Raw genomic sequence first — 18577 nt, 5'->3', positions numbered from 1 at the left:
TTCGAGAGAACATGCAGTTTAATGTGCTGCTTCATGGTTCCAGAGAATGCAGTTTCTTTATTATTATTATTTTTTTTTACAAGCAGGATTACAATTTACTTAAAGCAGAGTGTGATACTGTAGTGTGTGTCTGTATATATATCTATATATCTATATTTAGTACTCGTACTCTATAAAGTGATGCACAAAGCACGTGTCAACGATGTGACATATTGGAAGGTAGAGACTGAAAAACGAATAAATGGGGTTTCTTTTTCATTTTGATTTAATGGGCTCCCTTTCCAACCAGCGTACTCTGACTTTTTGCTTATAATGATATTCCTTAAGGAAGTCTTGTAGAATAGATGGCAGAGGAAGTACGTCAATTCCATCATATGTGGTAGACCTGCAGATGACTGCCCGGCAGATATACTGCAGACTGAAAGGGAAAGTCCTATTTAAGGGTACGGTAAGCAATGGTTCAAAAAACATGCAAGAGCTGGGATCTTTATAGTGTTCTAGAAGCCCTGTGACTGTGGAGGAGTGAAATACACATGGGTCATGAGCATCAAAGCTAAAGTTATGATTCCACTGCTCAATGCGAGCATGCAGAGATCGATTGTAGCGACGGAAGCTCACAGAGAATAAGTAGTCCTCTTGTGCAGAGTCCCTGAGCAAAAATGTACCTTCTGGCCTGCCTTCTAAAAGTGCTTCTGCCTCATACCGATCCATGACACCCCAGTAACAAGGATTGCTGGTTATTTCAATCAAATCGGGTACAAGGCAGTGAATGTAATCAATCTGCGTATGGACTTTCCAAGCCACTTGTCTGCTAGTTTGGGTATGGCTGTCTCCTGAAGTGTGACGTTGCTTCTGTTTGCGCGACTGCAAGCAGAGGGTAGTCGTGTCCTCTTCAGATTCACATCCACCTAGTGTTGCTGCACTACCGTCGGGAGACAAGTCTGCCATCCCAGGGGCCAGTTTTGGTCCAAGCTTATACGCGGGGTTAACTTGTGCTGTAGCTTCAAATGTGTGGATCTGAGCATTTGGAGGGGGATCTACGCCTTCCTCAATACTCAGTCTCCGTCTCTCACGCAATCGGTCTTCCTCGTCTTCAGCAGAAACAGCAGGCTCATCAAATGTGTCCAAAATACTAGGATGCGGACTAACAGGTGCGGTATGTTGCTTAATCAGGTGCCATTTCTGAGCTAGGTCTGACCCAGCCGGGAAAGGGCATTTTTCAAGCATTAGCTCAGACAGATGAATCTTCCTCTTGTTGGTAAATAGAGGTTTGGATGGCCTGTTATAAGTCCTCATGGGAAAACACAAACCCACAGTGTCGTTTAGACGCTGCCGTAAGCTGCGGCTTCCTATAGCTCTGCTGGACATGACTTCCATGTCATGAACAGAACTCACACCAAGTCTTCTCTCTCTCCTTTGCAGTCCATTCCTCTGCCTGTTCATTTTTTTATCTGGATCGAAAGAATTCTGAGTCTTTGTGGAGCAAGAGTGTTTTTTCTTTCCACCCCATGGTGCGTGACGAGTGTACGAATCTCGGCGAGCTAGTCGCGTTCCCACACTCAACCCAGCGTCATTGTCTTTTTCAATGCTTATCTCAACAAGCTGAGGCATTTCAGTCACACAAATCTGACTTCTATTTAAGCTGCTACTACAAGGACTTAAACTCAAAGCACGTGAAGTGCTTTCCTGACATGGGAGAATTGCCCGAATGGGAGAGTGACTGGCAGCAAGTTCATTTTTACTGCTCCCATTTAAACACCTGTTAGCATTAACATCCACAGCATCACTTTGGCTTCCATCGTCGTCATGGCTGAAGAGATTCTGGCAGCGGTATTTGATAGTGTTCCACATCTTCCCCACTTTATCCATTGATCACGTGATCTGAAAGCAGAGATAAAAGAGTAAGACACGACCATGGCAGAAACAAAATGTTTAAGTGGAACACTACTGAAACAATAACAGTTTGAGATACTCCTTCGGTCGAAACCAAATGTATTTTCCCAGCGCCCGTATGGATGAAAACCACAGGCGAGTTGAATGCAGATAAAGTGAAACTAGATCAGGATGCACAGCCTCGGCCCTCGAGGGCAGCAATCGGGTTACAATTGTTAGATATCTCAACTTGAGCAGATTTCTGAATAAAAAAATAAACTACTTGCTTGCAGTCAATGATACACAGAATTCCGGCCCTCAGGGACTGAAGAGATTCCACTTATACTTTGTGCAAGCAGACACTACGGTGAAATTGAAACTTCCCGTTTCTAACCATTATCTGTATGGCAGAACACATCACTGAAATGAAAAATGCAGATACAGCTGCTTGGGTACGTTGCGTATGGGGGCAGGGGCAATAGTGATAGATAGAGATATATATATATATATATATATATAAAATCCACTGCAGTTACCAATACTATGTAGTAAAGGAAGCCAATACAAGCTTATACTAGAACAGTTGAGTTAACCCTGCATAAGGCATAGTTAATTCAGTGAGTTCTTATGAATATCAGCTCACAGGACCAGCTCAGACCTTCAAGGAGAAATTCAACAAGGTTGTGCCTTCATAACACAGCGAAGTTGGCCAAGACTTATCTTACCTGAAATAACCTGCAAATGAACAGTAAACATCATAGAGAAGAGAAAAAAGCAAAATAGAATGCCAAGAAGCGAAAGCTATGCAAACAGAGATCATGACAATTACATAACCCTGCTATCCCATGAACTTTGTATTATGCATTCTTAGATCAAACGCTGATGAAGTAGGATATTAACTCTTGCACAGTAGTCCACAAGGAGCTATAATAACCCCATAGCCACTTACACACAGAGGGATTTACTCACTTAGGTGGGATGTGGCACTAGATTTGCAGTTTCACCTCCAAAATGGAGACACCGGCAAGTCTCCTGCAAAAAGCATGAAGCTGGCCCTGTATAATGCATAGTTCAATTAGTCAGGTCATTTTCAAAAACTCAGTTTAAACTATACATATACTGGGTCAGCCAAGCTTTCTTGCAAATTGCCTCTTTTGTGAATAAACTCCAAAGCATACACACTCTAGTAGAATACGCATTTCTAGCACAGCCAAAACTATAAATATAGCTGCTTCGTTAAACCGACATATGCAGAGTATAGTGGAACTTTAAGGGGTATAATTAATTGGAAGATCACCGCATTGATCTGCCCTGAAGTATTAAGCCCGTAATACTGCAAGCAGAAACATTGTTGCCTCTCTGTTAGCATTACCCTATACAACTCCTACTGCAATCCTGCTGGCTTTGCATAAGCGAGGGTTAACAAGTCACCACAACTCGCCTGCACACAAGGTTTGGCAAATATTTTCAATATAAGCACTTGGCTTGTTAGGGCGTTCAATCTTCATTACAATTCTGTGAATGAAACTTCCTCCAGTGTTGTTATTGCATCACATCGCGCCGCTCGGACCTCTGTTATTACTTTAACATTTCTTAGAAGCTATTGGTAATAAACTGAATGAAAAATTTTCCACTAATCCCGGCTTCATCCAGTCGAAAGCTTTTATTAGGAACAAGGGATCAAAATGATGCATTATACCCCAAAAGCCCTAAACTCAAATGGTCTTTGAAGAAGTACCAGCGTCACGAGCCACGGCTTCTACACAGAAAGGAGATTCCTAAACAGACAAGATGTCTAGAAAGCATCTGTACTAAAACACGACCAAGAGGCCAACACGGCTGCTATTTCATTAGGAAAGAGTATGCAGGAGCTTGTCCTGCGCCATATAATGTGTAATTAAAAGCAGTGAAATGTCTTTAAAGTAATCTCACTGGTTGATGAGCGCAATCTTTCTTCTAGAAGTTTGTCATTGTTGGTCCTTCATAGTGAAAACTACCCTTTCCAATTCTGATCCCTTCACCAACACAATGACACAAAGCTTCTGCCCTGTCTTACTCATTCATGAACAAGTTGGAAGTGCTTTTCTGTGGCCCAAACATACATATAAAATAGGTAAAACATTCCCTTTATACGAGGACTGCACACCCAATTCAGTACATTGGGGGTGTAGCAGTTCCATATCAAGCAATATCCACGCAAATCACAGATTTAGTACAAACCAGCTGCAACCTGCCATTAGCATTAAATTCCATCAACTCCATCAAATGGTTTCTGTAACTCCAATACAATCCTTTGTAACTTATACTAGGGCTGCAACAACTAATCGATAAAATCGATAATGAAATTCGTTGGCAACGAATTTCATTATCGATTAGTTGAATCGATTATTATCGATTATAAAATGAGGGTTTTTTCCTAGCAAACGCTCTGAAAAATCCCCCTCATTATATAATCCGTTTAGTCTGACTCACCGTCTCACAGCAGCAGCTCCTACTTACTCCCCCTCCCTGTAATCACTGTGACAACTGGCCCCGCCCCTTCCTTCTCCAGGCCAGAACCACATGGCTGTGACACTCATCTAACTGTAAGTATGTGTATATATATATATATATATATATATATATATATATATATATATATATATATATATATATATATATATATATATATATATATATATATATATATATATATATATATATATATATATATATATATATATATTTGGGCTACTGAAAGTTAGGGGAGGTGGGGGTTAATTTAGGGGCAGTTATGGTTAGTGGGGTGTTTAGGGTTAATTTAGGGGCAGTTATGGTTAATTGGGTGTTTAGGGTTAATTTAGGGGCAGTTATGTTAATAGGGTGTTTAGGGTTAATTTAGGAGCAGCTGTGGTTAATGGGGTGTTTGGGGTTAATTTGAGGCAGTTGTGGTTAATGGTGTGTTTAGGGTTAATTTAGGGGATGCTGTGGTTGATGGGGTCTTTAGGGTTAATTTAGGGGATGCTGTGGTTAAGGGGGTGTTAAGGGTTAATTTAGGGGCAGTTATGGTTAATGGGGAGTTTAGGGTTAATTTAGGGGAATCTAAATCCTGGGGGCAGTGAAGTGACATATCTGGGGGTATAAGGCATATACAGTATATAAGGCATATGTGGGGAGGGCAGTGTGGCATGTCTGGGGAGGACGGAGTGGTGTATCAGGGTGTATAAGGCATATCTGGGGGTAGAGTGGCATATCTGGGGGTAGAGAAGTGGCATGTGTGGGAGGCAGGGTGGCATGTCTGGGGAGGATGGAGTGGGGTATCAGGGGATATAAGGCGTATCAGGTACAGTGGCAGATGTGGGAGGCAGCGTGGAGTGGCAGATGTGGGAGGCAGTGTGGCATATGTGGGAGGCATTGTGGAGTGGCAGATGTGGGAGGCAGCATGGCGTGGCATATGTGGGGAGGGCAGGGTGGCATGTCTGGGGAGGATGGAGTGGTGTTTCAGGGGGTATAAGGCGTATCAGGCACAGTGGCATGTGGGGGGTAGAAAGGAGTGGCAGATGTGGGAGGCAGCGTGGCGTGGCAGATGTGGGAGGCAGCGTGGCGTGGCAGATGTGGGAGGCAGCGTGGCGTGGCAGATGTGGGAGGCAGCGTGGCGTGGCAGATGTGGGAGGCAGCGTGGCGTGGCAGATGTGGGAGGCAGCGTGGCGTGGCAGATGTGGGAGGCAGCGTGGCGTGGCAGATGTGGGAGGCAGCGTGGCGTGGCAGATGTGGGAGGCAGCGTGGCGTGGCAGATGTGGGAGGCAGCGTGGCGTGGCAGATGTGGGAGGCAGCGTGGCGTGGCAGATGTGGGAGGCAGCGTGGCGTGGCAGATGTGGGAGGCAGCGTGGCGTGGCATATGTGGGAGGCAGCGTGGAGTGGCATATGTGGGAGGCAGCGTGGAGTGGCATATGTGGGAGGCAGCGTGGAGTGGCATATGTGGGAGGCAGCGTGGAGTGGTATATGTGGGAGGCAGCGTGGAGTGGCAGATGTGGGAGGCAGCGTGGCGTGGCAGATGTGGGAGGCAGCGTGGAGTGGCAGATGTGGGAGGCAGCGTGGAGTGGCAGATGTGGGAGGCAGCGTGGAGTGCTGTGGTAGGCAGCGTGGCATATGTGGGGAGGCAGCATGGCATGTCTGGGAGGCAGCGTAGCAAGTCTGGGCTCAAATGTGCATATATTGGGGGGCTGGTTGGGAAATAAAGACAAGAAATGTATTATCAAAGTTTTTTTATTCTGCTGTTTGTATTTAACATTCATTTTTTTTATCCGATTAATCGAAAAAATAATCGGCCAACTAATCGATTATTAAAATAATCGTTAGTTGCAGCCCTAACTTATACATATACCTATATAGTTGTTTTTTTACGTTGCATCCAGAATGGTCATACTAATTTATTTCATGTATTTACATTTTGAGCTTTGAGTGGTAAGGCTCAAGCGTTTAGTTCCAAAAATAGATCAAGGCTCAGTCAGCCTCACCCCTAATTAAACAAAACTTAAATTAAACCCATGTTTAAAATGTAATTTATGCTACAATACAATTCACAGCGATTAAGCCCTTCCTGGTTTAGCAGCAGTTCAAGACATTTCATTGCATCCCATAGGCAACGTACACAAGCGTCCAACGATGACGTTGCGGTAGCTTATTACACTTTCACACTGACTATAGGCAGGCGCTGTAAACGTACACTGATTTATAGCTTAGAGACAGTGTTGGCGGACCAACCCAACACTATTAAACAAGTTACGTTATAGCACTTCATAGGACCTATGTGGAAGCTGTACTAAAATAACCGTTTCAAGTTGAATTATTCTTCTAGCCCAGGTGATGCTGCCAGACCGGTGGAATAAAGCAGCTGCCAAACTTAAGTGTCCCGGACACCCGAAAAGAAAACTTGCAGTTTTTACCATAACAAGATGGGACACCAAGTCATCCAGGGCAGTTTAATTCATGCAAAACACCACGGTTCAAATAAATTTACACCATGGTATAGCGATTAAGTGAATTTTTAGATGCATATATTGCTTTATATGTAAATATTTAGCTTATACAACTGTAGAATCTGGGGATTTAGATAAGCGACACACCTGTATAAAATACTCAACTTCTGGTTTCAGGTGCACCCAGTTTGAGTTTTGTACAAAAGGTAAAGAAAATTTGCATTATCTGGGTCAATAATATTATTATTATTATACCTGTAGGCCGATCATCCCTATTCCTAGTCAGGCAGCAGGAACCGTCTTCACGCCGATATACCTTATACCCCCCTGATATCACATAGTGCCCTCATAGATTTACAGACTCGTTCACAGCACACTGACAATACTTTTATAAATAAGTACAAGGTTAATCTTCACTGCCCCCCCGGATTTAGATTCCCCTCAGTTTTCCCCCCTTTACCTCTAACTGCACCTTAAGTTAACCTTATTAAATTAATTAAATTAACCCTAAGCCCTCAGCATTAAATTAACCCTAATGACCCCATCAACCATAACTGCCCCTAAATTAACCCCCACCTGCCCTAACTTTCAGCATCCCAAATATTAATTTTATACTCACAGTTAGATGAGTGTCACAGCCATGTGGACACTATAGGTAGGAAATGGGCGGGGCCAATCCTCAGTGTGACTGCAGGGAGGGACTGGTAAGCAGGAACTGCTGCTGTGAGTCACTGAATGAACCGGATTATGAAACGAGGGGTATTTTTCAGAGCATTTGCTCTGAAAAAACCCTCATTTTATAATCGATAAAAATCGATTCAACTAATCGATAATGAAATTTGTTGGCAAGATCGATCATCGATTTTTTCAATTAGTTGATGAAGCCCTAGTGTTCACCCCACAAATATTTAATTCCCCATTTGATTTCTCTATGTGGAGGTTCATACATTTAAAACAGTGAATAGTTGGTGAGCTGCTGCTGTAGCACTGGAGGATAAGGTTTTCCCACATCTATAGATTGATATAGGAGCATCATATTCCATAGTATTGTATGTCAGGTAACCAGGATTTAAAGTATATCCCATAACGACTTTGAATTAAAGAAAGCGTTTCAGACTGGTGGCTCTGCTCAAATGAGCTTAGAAAGAGCTGTACCCGGTTCCCATTAATCGGGTTGGACATGGAGGTACCTTAAATGGATTTGGATCTCTGCATGTGGTCCAGCGTATCTTAATCTACCCAAGATTAATGCTTCCCAAGAGTCCCGACATTTTATCCGACAACTACACACAAAATAAAATACCCATTCTTTCCCAAATTTTAATCACACGCTTAAGTAATGCGTGCACTAGATGATCATACTTCTGAGCAGTGTCCTTAACACCATGTCACCTATGCCAATGAACAACAAACATAATCAGAACTGGAAATGCGAGTATGCACAGGAACTTAAAGAGATTGTTCTATACCATTTAACATCCCTAACACCAGATCCAAAAAGAAACATAAAATGTATCAACTAATGCTGAGAGAATATCCCCATTATAAAAACCTCTCCAACACCCCGGTTTGCCTCAGTCATTGCACACATCATACACCAACCATATTGCAGAAGAAGAAGTCAAACATGAATATTTGTATCAGGGCAGATGATTTAGGCTGCCAAGCCCCTAACCCCTGCTCACCCCGGCATCCCCTTCAAATCCATTCCAACGCCAGCAACAAGCCATCGGGTAAGAAAACCCAGCAGCGTTCACTCTATACATAGCAAGTACATACAATGTATCTAATTAATGCCATTTTCTTTTGTCACCCACAATTCAGTTTAAATTGACCCAGAAAGCAGTGTGCTCAACGCAGAAGCCACGGCTCTTAGGCACACAGTCAACTCTTTTGGCATCAAAACAATCTAGAAATGTCAAATATGTAAAGAAACATAATTCTGGATCTTTGTAGTATGGTGCGCAGTTGTAAGAGTAATAAAAGGAAGCTTTTATTTGCCTTGTGCTCCCCGTCCCACACTGTCCCCTGCGGTAATTTATCAAAGCATTACGGATCAACTCAAACGGGCTAAACCAGCTTAGTCTGTGCCGCAGACAGATGGCAGAAGCAGCTATCGGCCCCCTGCCGCTTATACACTCCATAATAAACTGCATAGGAGTACGAGGCTCGGTAAGTATTCTGTTGTTGCCACAAAAAAAAAAAAGTAAAAAAAGTGATTGATTTGTGAAAAGTTACTATATTACAGAAGAACCTCCAATACACAATCCTTAAGGCCACTGCAGGTTACTTCCAAAACATTTATTTTTGGTATATTTTAGAATTGAAAGTGACCAATTATGAGCAACATCGAAAGATTAAATTTCAGTGATATCGGGTAATAACATTCAAATATCACATGTGCCCTACGGCTGTCATCCATGGGGTTTATGGTCTCTGATACATATGTAGGGATTTCTTTAGTATTATCTGAGTGCTTCTGTCAGACGCAGATAAGCTTCTTGCGAGCGGAGGCCAGACTGCATTGGGCTTACTGTTCTCCGTAAGCTCCCAGCAGAGCCACAGTCTGTTAGAAGATGATGCTCGGCAGCGATCGCGGCGGCTATTCAAACATTACATTACCCGCTGCAGAAGGCACCGGTAGAGAACACAGGGGCAGGAAGCTTCAGGTAGCATGTATTGTGCAGTGCTAAAGAATAGCGAGTAGATGGCAGAGAAAAATGCAGCTTTAATTATTTTAGAGAACAAAATAAATAATAATAAAAAAACAAACTTCCTAAGCACCCCACCCCAAGTATTATGCCAGTTTGGGCTTCCTGAAGACATCAGGAAAGCGCGCCCACTGAAATTAAATGCACACAAGGAGTCCCCTCACACCCCCTGGAGCCCTTGCAGCAGCCGGTGCTGGAGCTTGTTGGCCATCTATATAATGCATGCGCGCACCGGTAACAAGGAAATTTATTCAACTTAATGCTTCTCTTACAAGCCAATGAGCTGCCGGGTGAGAGATCAGTTCGCCACGAGGACAGCCGCTTCTGATTGGACTGCTCTGAGAGCTCCGCCCTTTTTCAGAAACACTCCTGGAGGCTTGGAGAACAGAACTGAGATTTGTGAAAAGAAAAGACAGAAGATCAAGAGAAGAAGCAGGGCTGCGAGAAGAGACAGGAACATGAAAGACGGTCAATGGGGAAGGTAGGAAGACAGCGAGAGAGGGAAGGACAACAAATTTAGTTTCAGGGTGGAAAACTTTACAAATTTCATCCAAAATGAATGGCCAGGAAACAGTTTGTTGTCTAAAAACAGACCAAAAACCAAAATGAAAAAACTTGTCTGAATCACGCGTCTAATGTACAGGCGTTAATCAAGAACAAGGATAATACGGAACAGGAATAGCGCAGGAACAGTAAAAGCCATTAACAAAGTTATTCGTTGTAGCTGAGGGCAAGACTGGATAGGAAATATACCAAAACATTTAGCATACAAAGCATTGTTAAAAAGTTATCTCCAATACATTCTTAACTGTAAAAGCTCTAATCCGAAGCTACTAACTTGTTTTGCCCACAAAAGACTGGGTTTATCAGACATGTTAAAAACGTAATAAAACTGACAGGTGTCATGAGATTTCTTTACACAAACGGAATTGGTTATTTTCTACTTTCACAAAATATATACATTACAAGGTCCCTTCAGGTATGGACATGTCTATGAAGAATTTAGAAGTTAGGAAAGGAAGCTGAGATCAATATAAAAAACAACTTGTGTTCTTTCAGTAGGTGAAGATTTACGGGAGATGACTGTTCTTACCTGACATACAGAGTGTCCTGTATAAAAGTGACAAGTTTGAGCAGGGCTCTACAAATTCCCTGCATGCAGAGAACAGCCAAACCACTCATTACAAATGACCCCCTACTACAGGGTCATGTGACCCCGCCGAGCCCCCTCTCCAGCAGCACACACCTTGGTTTTTACTTTGTGAGTAACTTAATATGAATTCTTTAGCAGGAAGAAAAAAGCGTAACTACCTTGGAGAAGTGCAAAGGCCTCCTCCACTGGGATATCGTGACAGTTTTAAAGGGGCTAATCACTGGCAGGAAGGCATTCCCACTGAAATCAATGCCTTACGCGCAAGAGAATAAGGGGGGGGGTGTAGAGGGATGGCAAACAGAGAGCCCACGACTCTTGGACTACCCAGGGGAGCTCCGCGGTAGAGTTTCTCACTTTCATTGGCACAGACAGCTTCATGGGACGTTTCAAGCATGGGTACGATGTCATGTCACTCACACGTTGAGACCGCCTGCACTGGAGCAAAAGTGGCTAATACAATAAGGGAATTTAAAAATGCATGGGAAAGGAATAAGGCTATCCTGAATCTGACAAAACCTCTTAAATCTCAAAAACAGGCAGACTCGATGGGCCCGTTCTTATCTGCTGTCCAATTCTATGTTTACATTTAACAAATGGCTGATCTTACAGCAAGTAGCTATAGAGACGAAGCAGAATTTGGCGTTGGAAAAGACGACTTTCAATATTATATAGTATGTATAAAAAAGACACTATTCTTACAAAGATCATTACAGATCAAAATCACTAGCCCTTAATTATGGCGTTTGCTCACTAAAGCAGGAGGCTTTCAGGAGAGCTGCAGTTTCATGAATTTAGCATTATGATGGGCCTGGATAACACATTGCTTAAAATGGAGCATGATTTTATACACTGTACAAAGCCAAGCCAACCTCTTCATACAGCAGCACATTGCAGGGGGTGGTCATTCATAATTTACAGCAATGTTGGGGGAACTAAAAATCACAACTCCCTGGTGGACTCCAACAAGAATCCCTTTCCCATTGTGGATCTCTCTGGTCTGTTTAAGAATCACCTTCCCGCCTTTTTATTAGACTCTCAGCCAATGCTCAGAGCTTCAAACGCTCTTGGAAAACCGTAAGTAATCTCTGGAGACAAGCATCCCAATATACCTTGGCTTCTTTCATGCAAAACTCATCAGCAACAGGCAGACTTGTTTCAGCTGCAATACACGGCTCAGGGACGGGGATCTCCGCTTGTCTGCCATGCATGTAGTGGATTTAAGGACTATGCAGATTGTAGCACTATTGTGCAAAATTCTGTTTTTGCATGAATGGATATTTTCTCTTTGGCTTATTGTATTAGTGTATATTTATATCTGCTGGGCACAAGGTCTGAGTGTAGCACCATTCGGTCCCTTTTCATATATCTCTACAAGAGAACGGTTTATCAGGCCTCAGATGGAGCCGACGGCCCCCCCAATAGCAGAGCTGATCCACCTGTCCTCCACTGAAGAGAATGTCTTGAATGGTTAAAGATTTACTCCTATTCCAACATGCACTCAAGCCGGTCTATGCAACCCCTCTAGTTTAAGAAAAAGCATCTAAGGCAGCTGAATGTAGCAGTAAATTGGAGAAACAACCTGTGTCAGTCTCATATTATATAATACACACACACACACACAATGAAAAACCCCACATACTGATATCATAGGAGGTATGATAGTTTGAAATGAAGGCGGTATTTCTGATTGAAGTTAAGAGTCAGGCTTTCTGCTATAAATCAAAAGCGAATAAAAACCATTAATAAACATTCATATCTAAACCTTTTTAAATGTGATCCAGGCACACGGATCACTTTATTAGGAACCTGTATTACGATGGGCTCAGCAACAGTTTTCCAGGAGCTGGGCACAATGTATCCTACTACAGGCAAGAGTTACTGCGACAGGGTGAAGTCTGTCACCGATTGTCGACATGTTTACATGGTAACCATCACACAGCTGGTACACCCATATAACACGCATGCATTCATATTTCTATACTATTCACAGGGGACGGTAACATTCAGGCTACGATGTGCCGAAACATCAATAAAACGAGGGGGGGGGGGAAATAGACATTACATAACGGTTCACCACTTGCTACATATCCACAAATTACATTTTACAGAAGTTGCAAAATGTAACAATGAAAGGAATAAAATAGAAAAATGCCCGTTACCTTAATTATTTCTCGATGACATCATTATCTGAAGAAATGCAGATATTAAAATGTGTGTGCGATCTTCTTCCCTTGTAGAGTACAAGTCTGAACCGCAAGCGATGCAAGCCTCCAGTGCAAATGCGGCCCCTGCACAGACAGCCACAATCAACTACGACCTATAAGGGGGGAAAAAAATGAGCCCAATGAGGAATAGACGTGGTCAGGTCTGAAGACCTTGCTAAACAAACAGGCCTGATTGAGGCCAGCTCTGCCCTTGCCATCAGTTTGAAGTTGGCACACAGTCCAAAAGGGGGATTTACAATCTATACGTTTACCACACACGGTAATATACTGTCCTGTCTCAGCTCATGGATCAGACACCGGAGAGACGGACTCAAGGCAGCATAGTCTCCCAAAAAGCACACGAACGCTTATTAAGAGATCAGATGTGAAGAACCTCATACCAACAGTCAAGCCCGATGGTGGCAATGTTAAAGCATGGTGACAATGGATAGGCATAAAGCTATCCTGAATTTAAGACAAGGACTGATTATGGTTTGAGTCTTTAAAGCAGGACGAAGCTGGCAGAAGTTGGGCTGAATGATTCTTATTTGCCTTCAAATTCTATGTTTCTAAATTATTTCAAAGTTAGTTTTTGGCCAGAAGATCCAATAATTACCTTCGGAGCCAAGAAATGCAGAAAATCACATAAGAGGACAATACTTTTTTTTTCCATAACACTGTACCTGCATATTATAAGAACCATTCAAACAGTAGCATCACTTGTAAATCTGTAGAGCAGCAGATATATAGTGCAGGATTACAATGCATTTTGGGAATTTTAGCTCTCTAAACCTCAGACACAGCTTTCAAGCTGACTGCTTCCCAAATAAGCTCTGGAACCACCTCTAGTTGACCCGAAGCGCAATGCCCCTTCCCTAAGCCAGGCAGCTTGTTTTACGCGTACGTGAATTTTTTTACGCGTCTCTTGTAGTTATAGAGGAAAGTGTTGCAATCGCTGCCATTCACACATTCCTTTAACAAGAAACTCAAACGCAGATTCGGAATGATTAGACTACATAGAACAGAGAATAAAGGAGTCATTGGAAAGCTCAGTCTAAATATTTGGATGACTGGATACTTTCAAGGTGAAAAGATATAGAATATCCTAAAACATAGAAGTCTGTAGAACGCAAGTCCAGAAGACAGTAACAATGTTGTGCCAGAACCCACCCAGCCTGTAGCAAGACATGACAAGCAGGCGATCTAGTAAAACGGACAGCAAGTCAGATTTTTTTTGGATGTTAGGTGGCACAAAATGGAACAAGTCCATCCATTCCCCTTTTCGAAACATGTAAAAATTTTGTGAAGCTTATGTCTCATTAAGGAGCGTTTAGTAGCCCACCACCTGAAAATACCCCACAAAAGTATATTTTGGAAGAGGAGACATCCCAGGGCATTTCACTAGGAGAATTTGGACACTTTTCAGGCAGCCATCTCTGGCAAAAGGAGCCGTAGAATTAATTTTCGTTGCACCCCCACCACCACCAACCTTTACAAGTTTGTTAGGATTGTTTGCACAGATTACTGTATTTGCTCAATTATAAGATGCACCCCCCCCAAAAAAAATTTGAATAAAGCCTGAATATAAGACTACCCTATAGGAAAGCCGTTTTAATACTAAATATTAATTTAACAAAAACTATTTGCCCCCCCGATATGCCACTCTGCAGCCCCCCCCAGACTTGCCACCCATGCTCCAGACTCTCGTGTCTAGCCAGGGCTTCTATAACAGAGCGCCAGAAGGTCATGTAAGCCCTCGTGGAAGTGCTGGGCAGCAGCAGAGGTTCTCTGAGTGCATCGCACCGGACGCTCACCGGCTGCCGGAGAGGGGGATCCAGGTCTCGTGCAGCACTGAGGGGGATCTGGATCCAAGTCTTATAATCATACCTCTATTTGAGGTCGGATAATTAAATTACCTCGAATATAAGACGAGGGGTATTATTTTTCAGCAAATACGTTATATGGAGCCGCAGACAAACCAACCAAAATGTTTTCAGCGGCACCTCAAGAATACAGAGGTATCCCACATGCATTGGGTTTTGTATAGTTTATGTAAATCTGCAGGACATGCTACATAACATGTCCATTTCACTGAGCAGGGGGCAAACACAGCCCAAATAAAAAATGGCATGGTAGTCATAGTACCCGCTCCATTAAATGATCATTACCTTTAGCACAGGGGGTCGACAAATCTGGTTTGGATCAAGGAGCCAGTCAAAAACACTGACTCTAGCACTACACACACTACAGTATACACATACATACACTGGCCCTCCCTCACTTTTCAGAGCTGCCACGCTGTTGCCTATGTTATCCCATTGTGAAGCTCTATGCTTTCCTACCGGGGTGCGGCGACACAAGAAACCCGCCGGGGTCATTTAGTGTCCATTGCACCCCCTGCAGGAAAGTATAGGGTGCCGGATTCGCAATGGTAGCCCTGACCAGTTTGTATCACCTCGTCTCCCAAAACTCTGGTGCCGGGGTTTTCTCGAACCCTACTTAGCAGACTTTTTTTAGCTTGCTGATCACTCTGACTGATCAGCAGCACTCATTACCTGTGAAGGTAGCACCACATTCATTGTAAACATGGAAGTCATCGTGTGAAGCTTCCGTCATGGGGAGGGGTGAAGGATCGTCACCTGCACCAGGAGCTGTCGGGTAGCAGCACAAATCACAGCATTCCATGCCGTCACAATAGGTTTTCTGATACATTTTTTCGAGACAGCCGCAAACGTCATGAATGTTTCAACAGGTTACTGCATGGTTAAGACTGGTAATTTGTATCAGTCATGAAACCGAGTACTTGCCGGAACCACAGATGCGTTTTACTATTTTTGAGACAATATGTCCGATGCCCTTTGCAGCCTCAATTTTTGCACTAGCTTCTCAAGTGAGAGTCACCGGTAAGCAAACACTCAAGTAAGAGCAGATGTTATAAAGCTACCATGTGAGAAATATTACTTATACCATCTTTCCAACTATAGCACAATAACAAAAGGACACAGTCAACTTTTTGGTGTAGCGCTTTCTTATTAGGATTTAATAATTATTACAACAGATATAGCAGCAGAGGGGACAAACCGGAAACAGTGGTGGAACACAAGTTAATGGTTTGAAAGGACCAGAGTTCTAGGCAGAAGTAGTAGAACACAGAGAATATTCAATCACCTGCAGAGTCACATCTGGACATGCCTGTTCTCCGTCTTTGCTGGCCCTGTAACTCATCCCTCTATTCCAGTTTCACAAGACAGCAGATTTACCGCCGATCAAGAACCAGTGATCTTTAAAAGCACTTCTGCCTCCGTACAGCATGTTCCCATACACAAGGAACGCATCCACGCCGAGGCCGCCACTGTTCAGTTACAGAAAAAGTTATTAAGGACTCCATAACCGGGCAGAGTTGTTTTCGGAAGTTACATCAACTCCAAAACATTACACTAGAGCCAAAAATGTTATGGTTCCTGGTAATTGTTCAGTTCTGTCTATATAATATAAATACCCATGCCAGGTTCAATCAGTAATTTCTTCATCTTCAAGGTTTGTGCTGTTTAAGGTTAAATATCGTAAGGTTTGCTTTGTAATAGAATGTTTAAGAGGACATTCCGGCAGGGCAAATCCAACCGGCCACCCCCCAAAGTGCCAGAGCTGACCGGAGGTAAATAACACATGCAAGAAGGGTATGTTCATTAAAACACATAAAGAGGGAATCCTGCAGAAAATCCTGTGCGTTTACACAAAGTGACAACACGAACACGCAAAGTGCATTCGATGTCCCTTTAAAAACTTGGCGCATGCAAAGCACACAGGTTCATGGAAAAGCGCATTTGTGACATTTTTATCTGACAATAACTGCAACAAAGCAGAGATTTCACTGGCAAAGCAGATCATGCATTCCACAGACACACAACGCATGAATATTACATTAAGAAATCTATCAATAGTGGCAGAAAATTATCACAAAATAACTTATTTTACCTAAGAGGAGAGAACTTTGTCCTTTCCCCGCACAGACGTCATATACTATCATAAAACGCTGCTTCATGAGACACACACACATATATAGATATATATGACACGTTTGGCACGCCTACCTTGCTTATTAAAATAACTACACAAAAGCTGTATTTTAATACATAATATATCACATCCACCGAGATCACTGCACACGAATCCAGATCCGTAACCCTACACAAAACTGGTTTGAAACAATGCTACAGATAACAATAGTTACCAAATTAAAATTTCAAACAATCCGTCTGAGAACATACTGTTTAAAATAATATCTCATTTGCGTATCGTGAAGGATCATATAGCCGGGTCGTACGGGTGACAATGCTTTGGCCTGGAAAGCTCTGCATTGTCAGGAGGCTGCTGGAAATCGCACCGGCAGGTAACCTCGGTGATGTCATCGGCGAACGGGGAACAAAGAGAACCCAGAAATCGCTCTACAATACTAGTTTATGCATCGCTTTCTCATATCAGAAAAACAGGCTTCCCCGAGATGCATTCCTAATGCCAAATACCTTCAGAGGGCAGGAAGATTTATTTCCATTACCCCCCATCATATGATTGCAGGATAACAATGAATGCCCAAAAAAAGATGCAACATTCCTAAACCTGAACTCTAACAGGGGATCCTGAAGAAATCAGGATTTCATTTCTCAGAAATAATAAAAAAAAGGACACAAAGCAGACAGAAAACCACGGGGCTTATTCACTAAACGGAGAGTTCACACAAGAGTTGCTTCTAACACCTTCTATTCACTATTCATTAAAGGGCCACCGCTATTACATTTCTCCAGAGGAAGGGGAGATTTATTAAGGTGTAATCCAACATGTGAGCCTGAAGAAGCCTCACCAAAAGAAAATACAGCATTAACTCACCAGGGCTGCCCCTGCATGATGTATAATAAAGTGAACTCTGCAAACTCTCTCTTTAGTGAACAGATCCAGTGACAGCCAAAAGGCTAATTTACATGCAAAATGCGTAACTTTACTACACAGTTACATTACATGGGTGTGTGACATATATATATATTATATATATATATACACACACATACATAAATAAATATGTATGTATGTATGTATGTATATGAGATAGATATATAGGGAATACGTGGCTGCAGGTTTAGTGAAGCCTCTGAGGGCCAGAACCCGAATAGTTAGAGCCCGCGCTGGACACGTTACTCTTACGTACCGTGGATGTGCTGAGCTCTGTGTCTGCCCACCTCCTGGTCCTGAAGCACTGGGCGGCCTGGACACTCCGGCCTTCACCGCCCTCAAGGGTTTAACCGGTCAGATTCCGGAATGCCGCTTAACAAAGGCGTCTGACAAGCCCCGAGCGGCTCCCATAGCCTTCCAATGTCCGACAAGCGCCGGCCGTCAGCTCTAGGAAGCAGCTCTGGCTGTTGCGGTTCCTCCGCAGACACTATGGAGGATGCACAGCATCCCCCAACCTGACCGCGACGGAAAATAACGAAGGGGACTAGACAGCTACGACTGACAGCGCCTAGCAGCCAATCACAAGTAAGAAGAAAAACTTTCTCCAATAAGAATCCGTGAAACCCAAGACAGCGTGGCTCGGGTTGCTCCGAACAGCCAATGGGCGGGCTGTTGGCTGCCAACCATGCTCAGGGTGGGCGGGAACTATACTAAGCTCGGTGGAGAAGGGGGAGG

At 43.1% G+C, this 18577-nt stretch overlaps 1 protein-coding gene across 2 annotated transcripts; it reads right to left on the bottom strand.

Annotated features, from left to right (window-relative positions):
- Nucleotides 1–247: 247 nt before the first annotated feature.
- Nucleotides 248–18357, bottom strand: SOCS5 (suppressor of cytokine signaling 5). 2 transcript variants are annotated; one of them, XM_053458953.1, is made up of 3 exons: nt 18099–18357; nt 12854–13011; nt 248–1881 (listed from the first exon to the last, which is right to left on the bottom strand). In XM_053458953.1, exon 3 carries the CDS (start codon nt 1867–1869, stop codon nt 256–258), a length of 1614 nt encoding a protein of 537 aa, XP_053314928.1. In that variant the 5' UTR covers nt 1870–1881; nt 12854–13011; nt 18099–18357; the 3' UTR covers nt 248–255. The 2 variants fall into 2 exon arrangements, with proteins under 2 accessions (XP_053314928.1, XP_053314929.1); XM_053458954.1 differs by lacking the exon at nt 18099–18357 and adding an exon at nt 16067–16173.
- Nucleotides 18358–18577: the final 220 nt, after the last annotated feature.

This window comes from Spea bombifrons, chromosome 3 (assembly GCF_027358695.1).
Source record: "Spea bombifrons isolate aSpeBom1 chromosome 3, aSpeBom1.2.pri, whole genome shotgun sequence".
NCBI lineage: Eukaryota > Metazoa > Chordata > Amphibia > Anura > Pelobatidae > Spea > Spea bombifrons.
The sequence above is the reverse complement of the archived record's forward strand: the minus strand, read 5'-3'. Positions and strand labels throughout refer to the sequence as shown.